The sequence below is a fragment of the Antedon mediterranea genome, chromosome 11, assembly GCF_964355755.1.
Source record: "Antedon mediterranea chromosome 11, ecAntMedi1.1, whole genome shotgun sequence".
Taxonomy (NCBI): Eukaryota; Metazoa; Echinodermata; class Crinoidea; order Comatulida; family Antedonidae; genus Antedon; species Antedon mediterranea.
In genome coordinates, this window is record NC_092680.1 from 19,637,862 (window position 1) to 19,653,171 (window position 15,310).

At 35.1% G+C, this 15,310-nt stretch overlaps 1 protein-coding gene across 1 annotated transcript in view; it reads left to right on the top strand.

Moving 5' to 3' along the window:
• Positions 1 to 15,310, top strand: part of LOC140061949 (exportin-2-like) — a 17,515-nt gene continuing 2,205 nt past the window's right edge. The window contains exons 1-23 of the mRNA XM_072107972.1: positions 1 to 29; positions 1,137 to 1,227; positions 1,521 to 1,666; positions 2,221 to 2,322; positions 3,024 to 3,169; positions 4,115 to 4,205; positions 4,969 to 5,076; positions 5,908 to 6,000; positions 6,686 to 6,853; positions 7,262 to 7,391; positions 7,833 to 7,898; positions 8,383 to 8,492; positions 8,835 to 9,012; positions 9,282 to 9,480; positions 9,781 to 9,884; positions 10,236 to 10,333; positions 10,804 to 10,954; positions 11,682 to 11,881; positions 12,348 to 12,445; positions 12,674 to 12,759; positions 12,876 to 12,957; positions 13,139 to 13,285; positions 14,550 to 14,781. Coding sequence (XP_071964073.1) covers positions 1,143 to 1,227; positions 1,521 to 1,666; positions 2,221 to 2,322; positions 3,024 to 3,169; positions 4,115 to 4,205; positions 4,969 to 5,076; positions 5,908 to 6,000; positions 6,686 to 6,853; positions 7,262 to 7,391; positions 7,833 to 7,898; positions 8,383 to 8,492; positions 8,835 to 9,012; positions 9,282 to 9,480; positions 9,781 to 9,884; positions 10,236 to 10,333; positions 10,804 to 10,954; positions 11,682 to 11,881; positions 12,348 to 12,445; positions 12,674 to 12,759; positions 12,876 to 12,957; positions 13,139 to 13,285; positions 14,550 to 14,781 — 2,820 coding nt within the window. The 5' untranslated portion in view covers positions 1 to 29; positions 1,137 to 1,142. The remainder of the gene's footprint in view (positions 30 to 1,136; positions 1,228 to 1,520; positions 1,667 to 2,220; positions 2,323 to 3,023; positions 3,170 to 4,114; positions 4,206 to 4,968; positions 5,077 to 5,907; positions 6,001 to 6,685; positions 6,854 to 7,261; positions 7,392 to 7,832; positions 7,899 to 8,382; positions 8,493 to 8,834; positions 9,013 to 9,281; positions 9,481 to 9,780; positions 9,885 to 10,235; positions 10,334 to 10,803; positions 10,955 to 11,681; positions 11,882 to 12,347; positions 12,446 to 12,673; positions 12,760 to 12,875; positions 12,958 to 13,138; positions 13,286 to 14,549; positions 14,782 to 15,310) is intronic.

Below are 15,310 nucleotides of genomic sequence, written 5' to 3' on the forward strand. Positions count from 1 at the left end.
TTACAGATTGCAGATCAGTGAATAATCAGGTTGTGAGTTATGTATACTGTATAAATCATAAAGAAAATAATATTTTATAATAATAAAATATAATAAATATTTAGGTAATAATATTCAAAACTTGAAAAGAAATGGTTTTTTTTTATACTTAGCCTAGTCTCCTAGCCTAGGAGGCTAGTCTAAGTAGTTAGGCATAGGGCCTATCTAGGCTAGGCCTATTACTTATACTTATTAATAAATAAGCTATTAACTTACTTACCTTTTGGTTTGTAGGCCAGGCCTATAAACTCTTCTTTGGTTGTTGGTACCACTCCAGGGAGAACATCTCCCTGTTGGTACCCCGTCAACAAGTGCGGAAAATGTTGATAGTCTTTCGGTTTGTGTAAAGCAAGGCCTATTATATTTAAATATATTATTTAGTCCTAGACCTAGACTAGGCCCCTCTAGATAGGGGCTATTTATTCATTTAAGCGAAGACCCACAGAGAGATAGTTTCGCCATGCATGGCCCATGCATGGTCAACTGTGTAATTAATAATAATATTTTCCTTTTATTTTCAGTTAGTGAATAGTAGGCCTAGGCTAGACCCTATTATATCTAATGTAAAGTTTGTTATTTTGCATCGATGCACATTCAAGCAAGGTGTTCCGACAACAGAATTAAGGCGCATGTTGACCCCTTCCTGCCAATATAGAAAACAAATCACGTTTAACTAAGCTAGCTACTGTATCTAGGGTGTCAGGGGCTATATATTTTACAGAATAGAAATCGGTGACCGAATATTCAGTTCGAATTTTTTTCTTGAAAAAGCAGAGCTTGTGAATGAAACACTGCGCTTATATGACTACTGTCTGTATGACACATGTCGTCGTGGATGCACATCGTACAGCTTAACGGCGAGTGCGCCACTAAAAGGCCTCTTGTTATTTTGTAACTATGTTGGCAAAGAGACACGCAAGCTTTTTTCTCAAACTGATGCATGTGCATGCAACTATGTCTATTCATTAATCCATATTGTCAGCAGTCATGATATTGTTGGTATAATGGAATATGTTATTAACTGTTACATGATAAGTAGTAATCAAAATTAAAATTAATTGTTTGGAAAATACTTTTAATGAACATTCTCATTGCAGCTTACAATGGAAGTAAATCAAGAGACTCTGGCAGCCATAGCTGGTGTCTTGCAGAAGACACTCTGTGATGATTTGCAGGAACGCAAAACAGGTACAAAACAAAATTTAAAATATTGATAACTATTCCATATCTGCAGGTGTAGGATGTGGACAGTCACACAATTTAAATTCTCAATAGATATTACGCATACAGAAGAAGACTTCTCCATCTATGCATTTTATTTAGAATCTAACTAAAAGCTCTATCCACACTATCAAACTTTATGTGACAAAAATATGTTGTAGTGATATATCACATTGTTTTGTCACATAAAGTTTGATAGTGTAGACAGAACTTAAGAGCATATATTTATTGATGTAAGAAATAATTTTTTTTTTTTCCAGCTGAAAAAAGTCTAGAGTCGGTTGAACGAAACCAGAATTATGCAGTGATTCTGCTGACACTAGTTGACATGGACAGTCTTGATATGATTATTAGGGTATCTGCCTCAATAACATTTAAGAACTTTATCAAAAGAAACTGGAGAATTGTAAGTCTATAGATCATAACAGTTTGTTTAAATTAATTTTTCCTTTCCATTTTTGGGTCATTAGTGGTGATTAAGTGAGTGGAACCGTAATTGCGTAGCCATAACATCGGCAAGGGTTCGAGGCTCACTCGCTCCATGGTTCTGGAACACGCTTAAGTAGTAACAATTGACATGAGGTCAAATTACAGTCCGTGCTTGTACACCTTTATGCAAATGAGTTTGGGAATTTCCCTGCATGCGTGTGCGGATACAACTGCTGCAAGTCTTCTAGGACAAAAACTGTGTTCAGTTTAAAAACCCAGTGCATATTTTCTGGTCGAATAAGAGGTGATTGTTATGTTCAGGTTTATCAAATCCTCTGTTGTGGTGGAAAAACTAGTCTGTGCCATTTTGGTGGCAGGTTAAATACACAAAGGTCAGAAGGGTAATGGTAGTCCACACATGTGCAGAATGAAGGAGGTTATTTTGCTATACAGTATTAACATTTTGAATTTTATAAAGCACACAATCTCTATTAAAAAATCATCTGCAATACAATGAAATGTTATATTCAGATAGATGATGAACCAAATAGAATAAGTGACAGTGATCGCAGCACAGTCAAATCCAAGATTGTTGATCTTATGTTAAAGATGCCAGAACAAATTCAGAGACAGGTAAAGGAGATAAGTTTAATGGTGTTTAAACATTGTCCCCTGAAAATGTATTTAATAATGATATTTAGTCCTCTTTTGTTAAGCTCTGTCTACACTATCAAACTTTATGTGATGTGCCCATATAATGATGATATATCACTACCATATTTGGGCATATCAACACCATATTTGGGCATATCAACACCATATTTTTTTCAAACTAGTTTAATAGTGTAGACATAGGTCTCATGTGCCTGAATTATTCTGTAAGTTAGTATTGATGTTGTTGGTACATGCAAATTTGAAAAAGAATCTTGGCTGTGTTTACAAGGAAACCGTACAACTTCCCCTATTTCAAGGCTATAAATAGTTACTATATCAGACATAGACTACGTTTATACGTGATACAGACACTGAAATAAATTTCTTGTGTGCCCTATGTGGACATGATGACATCACTACCATATTTGGGCACATCATACTTTTTTTGTCAAACTAGTTTGATAGTGTAGACAGAGCTTAAGGTAATCATGAAATACAAACATAACTTAATGTGATATGTATTTTTTATTATGCATTCTATCTAATGTCTTTCAACAAAAACGGCAAAGTACTGTATATTTTAGATATCCGGACATTATACTATAAATAAATCCAATGGTAAATTACTAGGAAAATGATCAAAAACTGTAGGTTTGCAAATATATTTCTTTTTCTATCAGCTTAGTGATGCTATCAGCATAATAGGAAGAGAAGATTTTCCAGACAAATGGCATGATCTACTCCCGCAGATGGTGTCAAAGTTCAGCAGTGGGGATTTTCATGTTATTAACGGTGTCCTAAGAACAGCTCATTCTCTATTTAAAAGGTAACTAAATGTTGGTTTGTCCTTGTATCTTCACCCACATGCTGCAAAATGCTGCCTATATTATGAATAATGTACACCATAAGGTTTATCACAAAAGCGTGGGAAGGATTTGGGAGCAAACGTCATGATGCGTACACACATGATGTCTAGTTTTTACATTGCGCATCGTGGCGTTTGCTCCCAAACACTTCCCATTGTGCAAAGACGTTCCTCGTGAAATTTGCGATAAACCTTATTTACATTAGTGGCATGTTTGGCATGATCCCTCCTTAACCTCTAAAACTACCTTTTCTTTACCTTTAAAATCCCATACTCCGGTAATAGTCCTACCAACTATTAGACTTAGTAAATCCCTTAACCGATTCACCACGATAAGCGCTCATAAGGTTAAAAGTCAAGGTCATTGTAAACAAATTGTCAACAAAACAAAAAAGGAAATCGAATTTAAATGAAAATATAATTCGAAAATATAACCGTTTTTCGAAGCACGCCGTTCGAAACGCGACAGCTGCGTTGAATGAATCTAGGCCTAAACATACAACGTAAAATTGTCTAAAATCCATCTTTATTTGTAATAATCACTATTCTGAAGCTTGTATACAATAAATGTATAATAAATAAAGATTATGTATCAGTTACAGTGTCTAAATCGTCATATTTCCATGTAAAAATGTGATTTTTCTACTGGAGAAAAGTCGTGAAGATGTCCTCACGAGGGCCGTGCCATATTGCTTACCTTTGATTGTATTATGAACCCTGACATGTCAGATGCATTATGGGCATTAAATATTTGTTCAAACTCTGCGCAAAGGTCAGTTTGTTGAAGCATAACTTTTGACAAACATTTTGATACCAAACTTGTTTTGGTTTCATTAATTTAAAACAAACTTTGAATCAATATCAAATCAAATTCTCATGCTATGTAATTGTTTCTATTGATTGTAGGTACAGGCATGAATTCAAATCACAAACATTGTGGACAGAAATCAAGTTAGTTTTGGACAATTTTGCAGCACCAATTACAGAACTGATGAAGGTAACTTGCTTGCTACTCCCATCATTATATTTGCCTCATGAATTATTTTTGAATCAAGAGAAACTGTCTCCTTAATAGGAGTTTTTACTGTATTTCAATAGAATGCTATTTAGAAAGGTATTAAATGTGTTCATGCTGTGTAATTGAGTAACTTTGGATTTGTGAATGTATCAGTGAATCATAATGATTGGTTCCCACTAGAGACACAACACAAGGACATAACGCAATGTAAGTGAGTTGACCAATCACAAGCGATGGATTATTCAAATTGTCGCTTTTCACTGGTCAACAAGCTTGCGTTGTGTTTATGTCCTTGTGTGGCATCCTAGTGGAAACCAAGCTTTAAGGATATTCAGATTTGCAATGACCGTAAATGTTAGTTCATTAGTGTATTTTTATGTGAATTTTGAACTTTTTAACTTTGAAAAAACGGAAATAATTTCAAAACATGTACTATATTTTACTGTGTTTGACCATTCATCACTCCTCACATTGACACAGGTTTGATGGTTTCTAGGTCCAGATGACCAAGAACGACACATCAATTGTCCTAACTTGAGCCTTGTCTACACTATCAAACTTTATGTGACAAAAAAAATGTGATGTGCCCATATGGACATAATGATGTCATATCACTACCATATTTGGGCATATCACTACCATATTTGGGCACATCACACTTTTTTGACAATGTAGACAGAGCTTTAGGTTGGTCTTCGCAAATCGATGCTCCCTTATAAAATGACAACCTCTCTTTCCACAGGCAATGACCGATTTTGCAGAACAGCATGAAAACAATGCAGATGGAATTAAAGTGATCTATAGCTCTATAACACTCATTGCCAAGTTGTTCTACAGTCTTAATTTCCAGGTTTGTTAATGCAATTGTGTTGTATAGGTCGTGAGGTAATTTCCCGAATGATTATATTAAAAAAGGTACGGGGTTTGGTCTGCTAGCGTTCCTGTTCCCAACTAGTCATCCATTTATAGAAGCGTTGATGAAGCAAGCCTACCTGGTTGTGACTACTGTATGGAATGATCCTGAGATATTTTGAGTGTAGTTGATAGAAGCCAGTTTGTTCTTCATATCTAATTAGTGCCTTTGGTACCTCCTGTAAGCGGCCACTTTTTTTACAACAAATTAGTATGGTAAATTACTTCCCGTAAAAATTGTATTGACTTTTGACAACAAAAATACAATATTCATACATTTCTGTGAAGAACATTCCTGTGTTTTCCCGGTCCCGAGGGTGGCCGCTTACGGAAGGTTTAACTGTAGGCTTGAGACAATAATTATCTTGAAAAGGAGTAGGGACATGAAAATCCTAATTTAAAGGACAAGTACATCCATTTAAATAGTTATGTTGATAATTAACCTAAAATAGTAATGACCAATACTTGATCTACTTAAACCTCTTTCTGACAGACTACAGTTCCGGTAATATAGGCCTACCAAGCAACAGTTCCGGTAATATAGGCCTACCAAGCCACAGTTCTGGTAATATAGGCCTACCAAGCCACAGTTCCCATAATATAGGCCTACCAAGCCACAGTTCCGGTATTATATGCCTACCAAGCCACAGTTCCCATATTATATGCCTAACATATGCCGGTATGGTTTGAGAAAAGGGCTTTAGTAACTTTAGAATTTGGTTGATATTATTTAAATGCAGTTACATAATAGTGCTTTTTATTTAAATAGGATTTACCAGAATACTTTGAAGACCACATCAAGCAATGGATGGATCATTTTCACAAGCTCCTTACAAAGGATATTCCACTTCTACACACAACAGTATGTGTTTGTTTTACATTGTTTTTTTATGGTTCCTGATTAATGATCTGGCTGTAGTTCTATATTTGGTTTTTCTCTTGTGTGGTAAACCACATTTTTTCCACAAAATAATTCTTGTAGCACCACAAAAAAATGTCATGAGGTTTTTTCCGCTTGACCGCTGTTGGAAAATAAACAATATGAATTTTAAACCTGCGCTACCGTTTAATTATCGTATATAGGATGTTTTATGCATCACAATGTTAAATAAAAAATGTCTAAAGCTCTGTCGGTACTATCAAACTTAATGTGGGGAGGATGACTTGTCAAACTCAAATGAAATAAAATAAAATTGGAAAAAAAGATAAATAAATTAGCATGCATGAAACACCCTAATATTACCTACATCATGTGTAAACTAATTTCAATTTTAATTTGGGAAACTGGTTTTATTGCATCATACTATTACTATTGCCTATCTAATACAATTTTTTCATTTTGTTTGTATGTTTATTTGTTGTTGAAAACATTTTAATAATTCCATGAAATTTAATATTAAAGAGTAAATGATGGTTTTTTTTTATATATATATATTTCAAATTCAATACTACCTACCTTATTTAAGTACCTTGTTAATTTATATTTTGTAATTGTTTATAAAAGAAAGATAACAGATGTTTACTTATCCAATTACGACTACTTGCAGGATGAAGATGAGGTTGGTCCATTGGAATTGTTACGCTCACAGATCTGCGACAATGTCGCCCTCTATGCTCAGAAGTATGATGAAGAATTTCAACCATTTCTTCCAGACTTTGTAACAGCCATTTGGAATCTATTGGTCACCACCAATGAACAAGTTAAATATGATTTGGTGAGAACTTGTGGTAGCACTAGTACTAGTTACATATTATAACCAAACAGCTTTTACATAAGCATGGGTTAGAGCTGCAGGCTGCATTGTTTTGGCCAGGGATGTAGGCCCATTTGTTGTGTAATATAATTAGCTAAACCATGCCAATGAAGAGTACAATATTTATTTTTGCATACAAGATGGTGGTATTCTGTGTCTATAATTTAAAACCCCACCCCCTCTCCAATCAGCAGCACTGACCTTAGGGAATAGAATGTCTATGAGAGGGTTTCTGATTGTGTGTTACATTAACCAGTGACCATGCCGTATACAGCAGTTAATTGTTAAGCTCTGTCTACACTATCAAACTTTAAAATTATATTTTACGTTTTACATACATTTACAGATCAGTATTTGTTTTTTTAATAGTTGGTTAGTAAAGCGATTCAATTCTTGGCGTCAGTAGCAGAGCGGCCACATTACAAGAACTTGTTTGAATCCCAAGATGTATTAACAGGAATTTGTGAAAAAGTCATCATCTCTAACATGAACTTTAGACGTGAGCTATTTAGGTTTATATTTAAAACGAGTGCTTAAGCTCTGTCTGCACTATCAATCTAGTTTGACAAAAAAAGTGTGATGTGCCAAAATACAGTAGTGATATGCCCAAATATGGTAATGATATGACATCATTATGCCCATATATGGGCACATACCATTTTTTGTCACACAAAATTTGATAGTGTAGACAGAGCTTTAGGGAGGTTGGTGGGATAACTAATTCTTCCATCCAATTTACCCATGTACACCACTGCTCACCCAAGTTGTATGCTTTTTGTATCGTCACCCATCTTTCCCGCTCCTGAAGCCACTAACATGTCGATATTTTTGTGTTTAATATTCAATAATTTTTTGTTCGTTTTTAACTAGACACATGCTTGTGATAACATTGCTTAAATTTTGAAAACTGAACTGATAAAAATTGTTAATTATTTTTTAGCTGCCGACGAGGAACTGTTTGAAGACAACCCTGATGAATATATTAGAAGAGACATAGAAGGTTCAGGTGAGATTTGTTTCTGGCCATATATAGACATGATGATGCCATATATAGACATGATGATGCCATATATAGACATGATGATGCCATATATAGACATGAAGATGCCATAATAGACATGATGATGCCATATCACTACCATATTTGAGCATATCACTACCATATTTGGGCACATCACACTTTTTTTGTCAAACTAGCTTGATAGTGTAGACAGATCTTTAATAAGCTTTCGATTTTCGATGACCAACGACCAAAGTATGTCACTATGCTCATTAGAGGATTGGTATGTATTTTTTCAGTCCCCACCTCGACACAATATTGATGGTTTCTAGGTCAAGGTGATGACCGGCAACATATTTATTGACCTGACTGGGTATGTCAAGTGTCGTCGCAATTCGAATGCTCCCTATTAATAGACATTTAATTAAAAAGAGAAATAAATATATTTACATTTTTAACCTTTTATATTTGATAATTATTTTTACTTTAGATATTGACACTCGTAGACGTTCAGCGTGTGATCTGGTTGGCTCTCTATGTAAATTCTTTGAGGAAGCCGTCATTACAATCTTTTCTGGATATGTTCAACTTATGTTGCAGGTCAGTGGGCATTAAAGTTTCTGAATAAGCTGAATAAAACAGAAAAACTAAATAATTGGGCAATCACTGATGTGAAACTGCCAAAATTTGTTTTTGATGGAATATGCGTAGAGCAATGTGCATCTAAAACTGGAAAAATATGAACAATATGAACGTGCAATCATGGATGCAATGGTTAACTCACTAATTAATTAAACCCAGGCTTTCAGTTAGTAAAAATAAGAAGTTTAAGCAACTAGAAAAGAGCCTTGAGTGAGTGCCCATCAGAGCAGTGCCACCACAACATTACTAATAAACAATGCCACCACACTACAATTTAATTTGTCTCTTGTTTACTTAAAGGAGTATGCTAAGAACCCAGCTGCCAACTGGAAGAGCAAGGACATGGCAATCTACCTTGTAACATCACTGGCTTCAAAGTCAAAGACTGCCAAACATGGCACAACAGAGACCAGACAGCTGGTCAATATAGCAGACTTCTTCAATGTCAATATTGCTCCAGACCTCGTCTCTCCCAATAGTATGTTGTTACTTTTACTATTGTATTTCACATCAGCTGATATTCACTATTTAAACCATGGACACTCTTTGTATGTATTTAGAATGCGCATAAGAACACTTTCACAGCTGTGTAGTTTACTGGTGTAAAAAAAAAAAGATCGCTAATAAGTGTTGCTTGGCGCAAGAATGGCACAACTTTACAAACCATAACTTTGAGTAACTTTCTTATTCTCTATTGATATTTATGTTTGTACATAATCAGTTGTTTATTAATATTTTAATTTTTAGTCGATGATGTTCCTGTTCTGAAGGCTGATGCTATAAAGTACCTAATGACGTTCAGGAGTGTGTTACCCCCAGAAATCATGAAGACTTACGTACCACGTCTTATAACTTTCCTGACAGCTCAGAGCCCGGTAGTTAATACATATGCTGCACATGCATTAGAAAGAACATTCACTGTCAAAACACCCGAGGGAAAACCAGTGTGAGTATTTGCTTATAGATAACTAAAGAAGAGTATTTCTTTCAGGAATCGAGCGTTAGATTAGAATTTAGTGGCGTAACGGCTATGAGCTCTCACTTGCTAAACCCAGGGGCCACGGAGCTTATGGAGCCCCTGAGCAAATCCCATATGAAAACGCCAGAGGGAGGGCCACGCCGCTTAGGGTCCCTAATCAAGGGGCCTCATTCCTCTGCGTTACACCACTGTAATTATTACCATATTGGCATATGCATCATTTTTTTATTTATATTTAAAACTCTAACTATTGCATTTCAAATTCAGATTACATGCAGATGACATAAAGCCCCACTGTCAGCAGCTTATGGATAATCTATTTCTGGCTATGAACAAAGCAGGGTCAGAAGAAAATGAATATGCAATGAAAGGTGAGGACATTCATTCTTTCAATTGTTATTTTATTCATAGACATCCAACAGCAAGTAGCATGCCAATTAAATAATAAATAAACATGTTTAGAAACTAAGAATCATTGATCTAGAGAGTGGAATAACAGTTACAACCAGGATTGAAACTTTGGGATCGGAAGACGTCCCTGTCGCATCGATTTACAGCTACATTCGCCCTTGTTACGTTTCACTGAATGGAAGATGGTCCTGTTCAATCCTGTATATCGTTTTCCATTATTTAACTACGCCGTCTTCTGTTCAGTTTACATTTCAATTAATTTTAACTGCGGACCATAATTGAGCTGTTTTTGTGTGTGCATTCTATTCTAGCTTTGATGCGGAGCTTTTCTTTACTACAAGAGAACATTATTCCATACCAAAATTTCATTTTAAAGAATTTGACTCTCAAGCTGAAGGCTGTAAGCAAGGTAAGAATACCATTTTTACACTGTAAATACTTTGCAAATGTACACTCCCTTTGCGACACTCCTATTCAGGGGACAAGAAATAAATGACAACAAATATTTACTTTGGTTATTTTGAAATATGACTCAAAATCATAGTTTGTAGTGGAGCTTTAGCTTGTTGGTTAACGTGCTTGCCTTCCAAATCCAGGGTCCAGGATTCAATCCTGACCAGTGCCAGGGTTGTAACTCACAGCTCTTTCAACTCCACTCCCTAAGCCTAAAATGAGACTAAGTTAATAAGCACGCTAAATTATAAAATAGTTTATCCATCCTGTAATTGGCGAGTCTGTGCTGTTGGATGTGTTTGAAATAAAAAAAAACAAAGTTAAGGTGAATTTTTTTCCTAAGAATGTTAGCTAAATCTGCTCCTAGATAAATTCTGGAAAACCAAACTGAGAGAGTTTTGACTGTATTTTGTATACTTTTTTTAGAATCCAAGCAAGCCTCATTTCAACCACTACCTGTTTGAATCACTGTGCCTTTCTATTCGGATATGTTGTAAGACAAACTCAGCTCATGTTAATTTATTTGAACAAGAGCTCTTCCCACCATTTCAAGAGATTCTCCTAGCAGACGTTCAGGGTAAGTAGTTTTCTACCATGTAAATATTTCTCTACACTATCTACTATAACTAATTTGACAAAAAAGTGTGATGTTCCCAAATATGGTAGTGATATGCTCAAATATGGTAGTGATATGACATCATCTTGTCCATATATGGGCATGTCACATTTTTTTTGTCACATAAAGTTTGATAGTGTAGACAGAGCTTAAGACAAAATGTAATGTTAATCTGAAGATATAGTTGTCTTATGGCATATCTAAGATTACATTACAAATTAACCCTTCCTCTCCTTCAGAGGACACCCGTATTAAGGGGACAATCGGGTACCCCCTCCCTGTTCCCACTTAATAAGGCTTCTACTGTATGTCAGAATTTCTATCCATGAATGTTAAGCTCTGTCTGCACTATCAAACTAGTTTGACAGACCAAATATGGTAGAGATATACCCAAATATGGTAGTGATATGACATCATCATGTCCATATATGGGCACATCACATTTTTTTGTCACATCGTTTGATAGTGTAGACCGAGCTTTATTCTATTTTCAATTCGTCCATCCTGTTTAATTAATCCATACAGTACTTAGCAGATTTATAACATTCAAATATTTTTATTCAATACAAACTTACTACTGTCAAATATAATACATTAGATTGGCACCCACTCCTAACCTTTCTGTTTTAATTGACATTTGAACTTATAGATTTATTGTACAGACTTAACCTCATTTGTACTTTCTCAGAGTTTGTTCCATATGTGTTCCAAATTATGTCTATACTATTGGAGAAGCATGACACTTGCCCGCAGGCATACATGGAGTTATTCCCACACCTTCTGCTTCCGGTGCTATGGGAGAGAACTGGAAATATCCCACCACTTGTCAGACTTCTCATGGCATTGATTCAGAAAGGTCCTCAACAAGTTGTTGCATCTCAAAAACTGGTAAATATATAGTTATTATTCTCAAACTAATAATACTATAAGTATATATTTTGGATTCAAATCTCAGTTGAGGCGACTTTTTCTCATTCTCACAGATTTCCTCATCTTATTGTTTCAAATTAATTAATTAAATTTCAGTATATCACCGGGCGGTTTAGAATTAATGTTCTTGGCCTGTTCTGTTTATATATATATATACACATACATATATTACATACATATATATGGCATGTCCACAGGATACTCATAGAATTTGATCCTTGAGAGCCTACACAATTCGTTCTTTTGTGCATCTTCTTCACACACACAGTCTAAACACTATATATAAACAATACAGGCACAGAACAAATTCTAAACCGCACAGTGATACACAGAAAATGTATTAATTAATTTAAAATGATAAGATTAGGAAATCTGTGAGAATGAGAAAAACTCCCCCAAATATTTATTTTGTTTTTTCACCTAGGGAGCCTTACTGGGAGTTTTCCAGAAATTGATTGCTTCCAAGAACCATGATCATGAAGGTTTCTATATTTTAGAGTCAATGATTGAACATATAAATCCGTAAGTGTAATTGGATGATAATATTAATTTGCATAAAGGTGTAAAGCTCTGTCTACACTATCAATCAAATTTGACAAAAAAATGTGATGTGCCCAAATATAGTAGTAATATAACATCATGCCCATATATGGGCATATTACATTTTTTGTCACATAAAGTTTGATAGTGTATACAAGGCCTAATGGTATATTTAGAGGAGTTCACTGTTTTTTTCCCATTTCTGATTAGAACTGCTCTTCAAGACTTTCTAGGAGACATATTTATGCTATTATTCCAAAGACTTACCAGTTCAAAGACTACAAAATATGTAAAAAGTAAGAAAAGAATTTCATTTATATATTTTATTTATATTTATTATATATACTTTTTATAATCACAACTGGCCTATTTGACATTATGTCATTATAAGATACTTTTGTTTTAATTCTAGATTTACTGGTCTTTTTCTCACTGTATGCTGTCAAGTATGGTAGCTCAAACCTAATTACCATTGTTGATGGTATTCAACCAAAGTAAGAGATATTTTATAGCCAAACTACTTAAAAACAAAATGAACACCCTTGATATCACAAAGAATTTTTTTTATTTTCGGTGAAGACTAGCATTTAGAATAATTTTCAAAGAACAGAGAACTGGTTTAGAATAATGGAGATGACATTGAAATCTTAAATTGCTTTTTTTAAAACAAAACAGGATGTTTGGAATGGTAATCGAGAAACTGTTTTTACTTGATATGCAAAAGATATCTGGTCACATGGAGAAGAAAATATGTGCAGTGGGCGTATCAAAGATCTTGACAGAGGCTCCTGCTATGCTAGAGGGAGACTATTTAAAACAATGGTGTGTTTAGTAAAACCCATACAGGTAGAACTTGACCTAGTCTAGTTTAATCAATATAGAAGTTGACCAGGTCTAGTTTAATAAATATAGAAGTTGACCAGGTCTATTTAAACTTATACAGCTATAACTTAACCTATTCTAGTTAAATTAATATAGCCTTTAACTTAACCCAGCCTAGTTAAACTAATACAGCTATAACTTAACTTAGCCTAGTTAAACTAATACAGCTTTAACTTAACCAGGTCTAATTTACTACAACTAGAACTTGACTAGGTTTAGTTATAAACCAATACAGCTGGAATTCCACAATATCTAGATATATACTTATACAGCTATAATTTAACTAGTCTAGTTAAAGCCCCCTTCCGTACGTTTTTTAGATCTAATTTAAGATCACAAACTATATTTAATGTAAAAATAATACTATATGGTCCTATTGCGATAACTTTTTTCGTCTTTAAACGGTTAAAATGTGAAAAATAAGTCGATTCTAATAATTATAGCGGCCCGCTATAAATCCCAAAATGCATTGCGCGCGGATTGATATTTTTGTTTTTCACCTGTAATTCGCCCACTTTTCGATCGATCGTGAGGCCAAAACAAATGGAAGACTCCTAACTTTTCAGCGAAAATACCGGGTTTTCCCCAATTTGTATCAACTGAGTCTGGCAAAAATAGAAAGACAATTAATGCAGCAACTATACAACGTCAGGCTAGATATATAGCTAGCGTATGATGTTCGTACGTTACCGATGTTTACCAGCTAGGCCTACAAAACTAAGCCTAGCTAGGCTAGGCCTAAAGACCGTCCACGAGAGATCGATCGCCGCAAGCTACTTAGGTAGTGCATTGTTTCTCACTTTTTATCATAATTTACCATAAAACGTACATTTAAGACAAGGAATGACATGGTTTAATGTTTTTAAAGTGATATATATGTATTATTTTCCAAAAAACGTCCAAAATTGCAGGGAAGGGGTCTTTAAACTAATATAGCTATAACTTAACCTAGTCTAGTTAAACTAATACAGCTATAACTTAACCAGGTCTTTAATACAACTAGAACTTGACCAGGTCTAGAAATTTATACAGCTATAACTTACAGCAGCCTAAATTAAAGACACTGTCTTTTAGAATTTAGGATGGGAAATTTGAATTGTTTTGTAGAATTTCAGAAACTTTGGAAGCATTGGCCAAAGTTGATAAAAGGGCACATTGTTTAGTTGTTATATATCTACATGATTATCTAACTCTTTTTTCTCAGGACTCCCCTCTTACAAGCACTTGTTGGTCTTTTTGAACTGCCAGAGGACGAATCAATACCAGATGATGAACACTTCATAGAGATAGAGGAAACGCCAGGCTACCAAGCAGCCTACTCACAGCTAGCATTTGCTGGTAAGAAAGTACATGATCCATTTGCTGGTACTGTTGACAATCCAAAGCTTTTTCTCGCACAAAGCCTCAGCAAGTTGTCATCTGCTCATCCTGGCAAGGTATGTATGTTATTGGATTTATTTTTTATTCTTTATACTGAGTAGCAAAGACTGTTCTCCCAGAGTGCCCAGTGTATGGTACTATGATGAGTTTGTGACCGTGACTGTGCGAAAACTAGTACAATGGGGTAACCCCCTTACTTGTTTCAAAAGATGTACTAGGTTCTTTAAAGTGCACACATGTTATAACTGTGTACACGGGACCTGCGGTTTATAGTCCTTATCCGAGAAGACTCGTTCTACCACCAGAACCAAGGAGCGAGCAAGGCTCGAGCTCTTGCCGATGTTAGGACTACGTATTACAGTTCCACTGTCTTACCCGCTCGGCCACTCACTCGCCATTGTGTGTTGCTCGGTAGAATTCTGTTAAATAAGCTGTATGCCGGGTTGAAGGCTTTCCAGTGGGTTTCCCCACTCAATAAACCCTCCAAAAATTAAAAACCCATCGACAACACCAACGTATCTGAAATTCATTCACTGTCCTCTGTCAAATCACACACAAGATGCTCTACATAAACAGTCTTAAAAC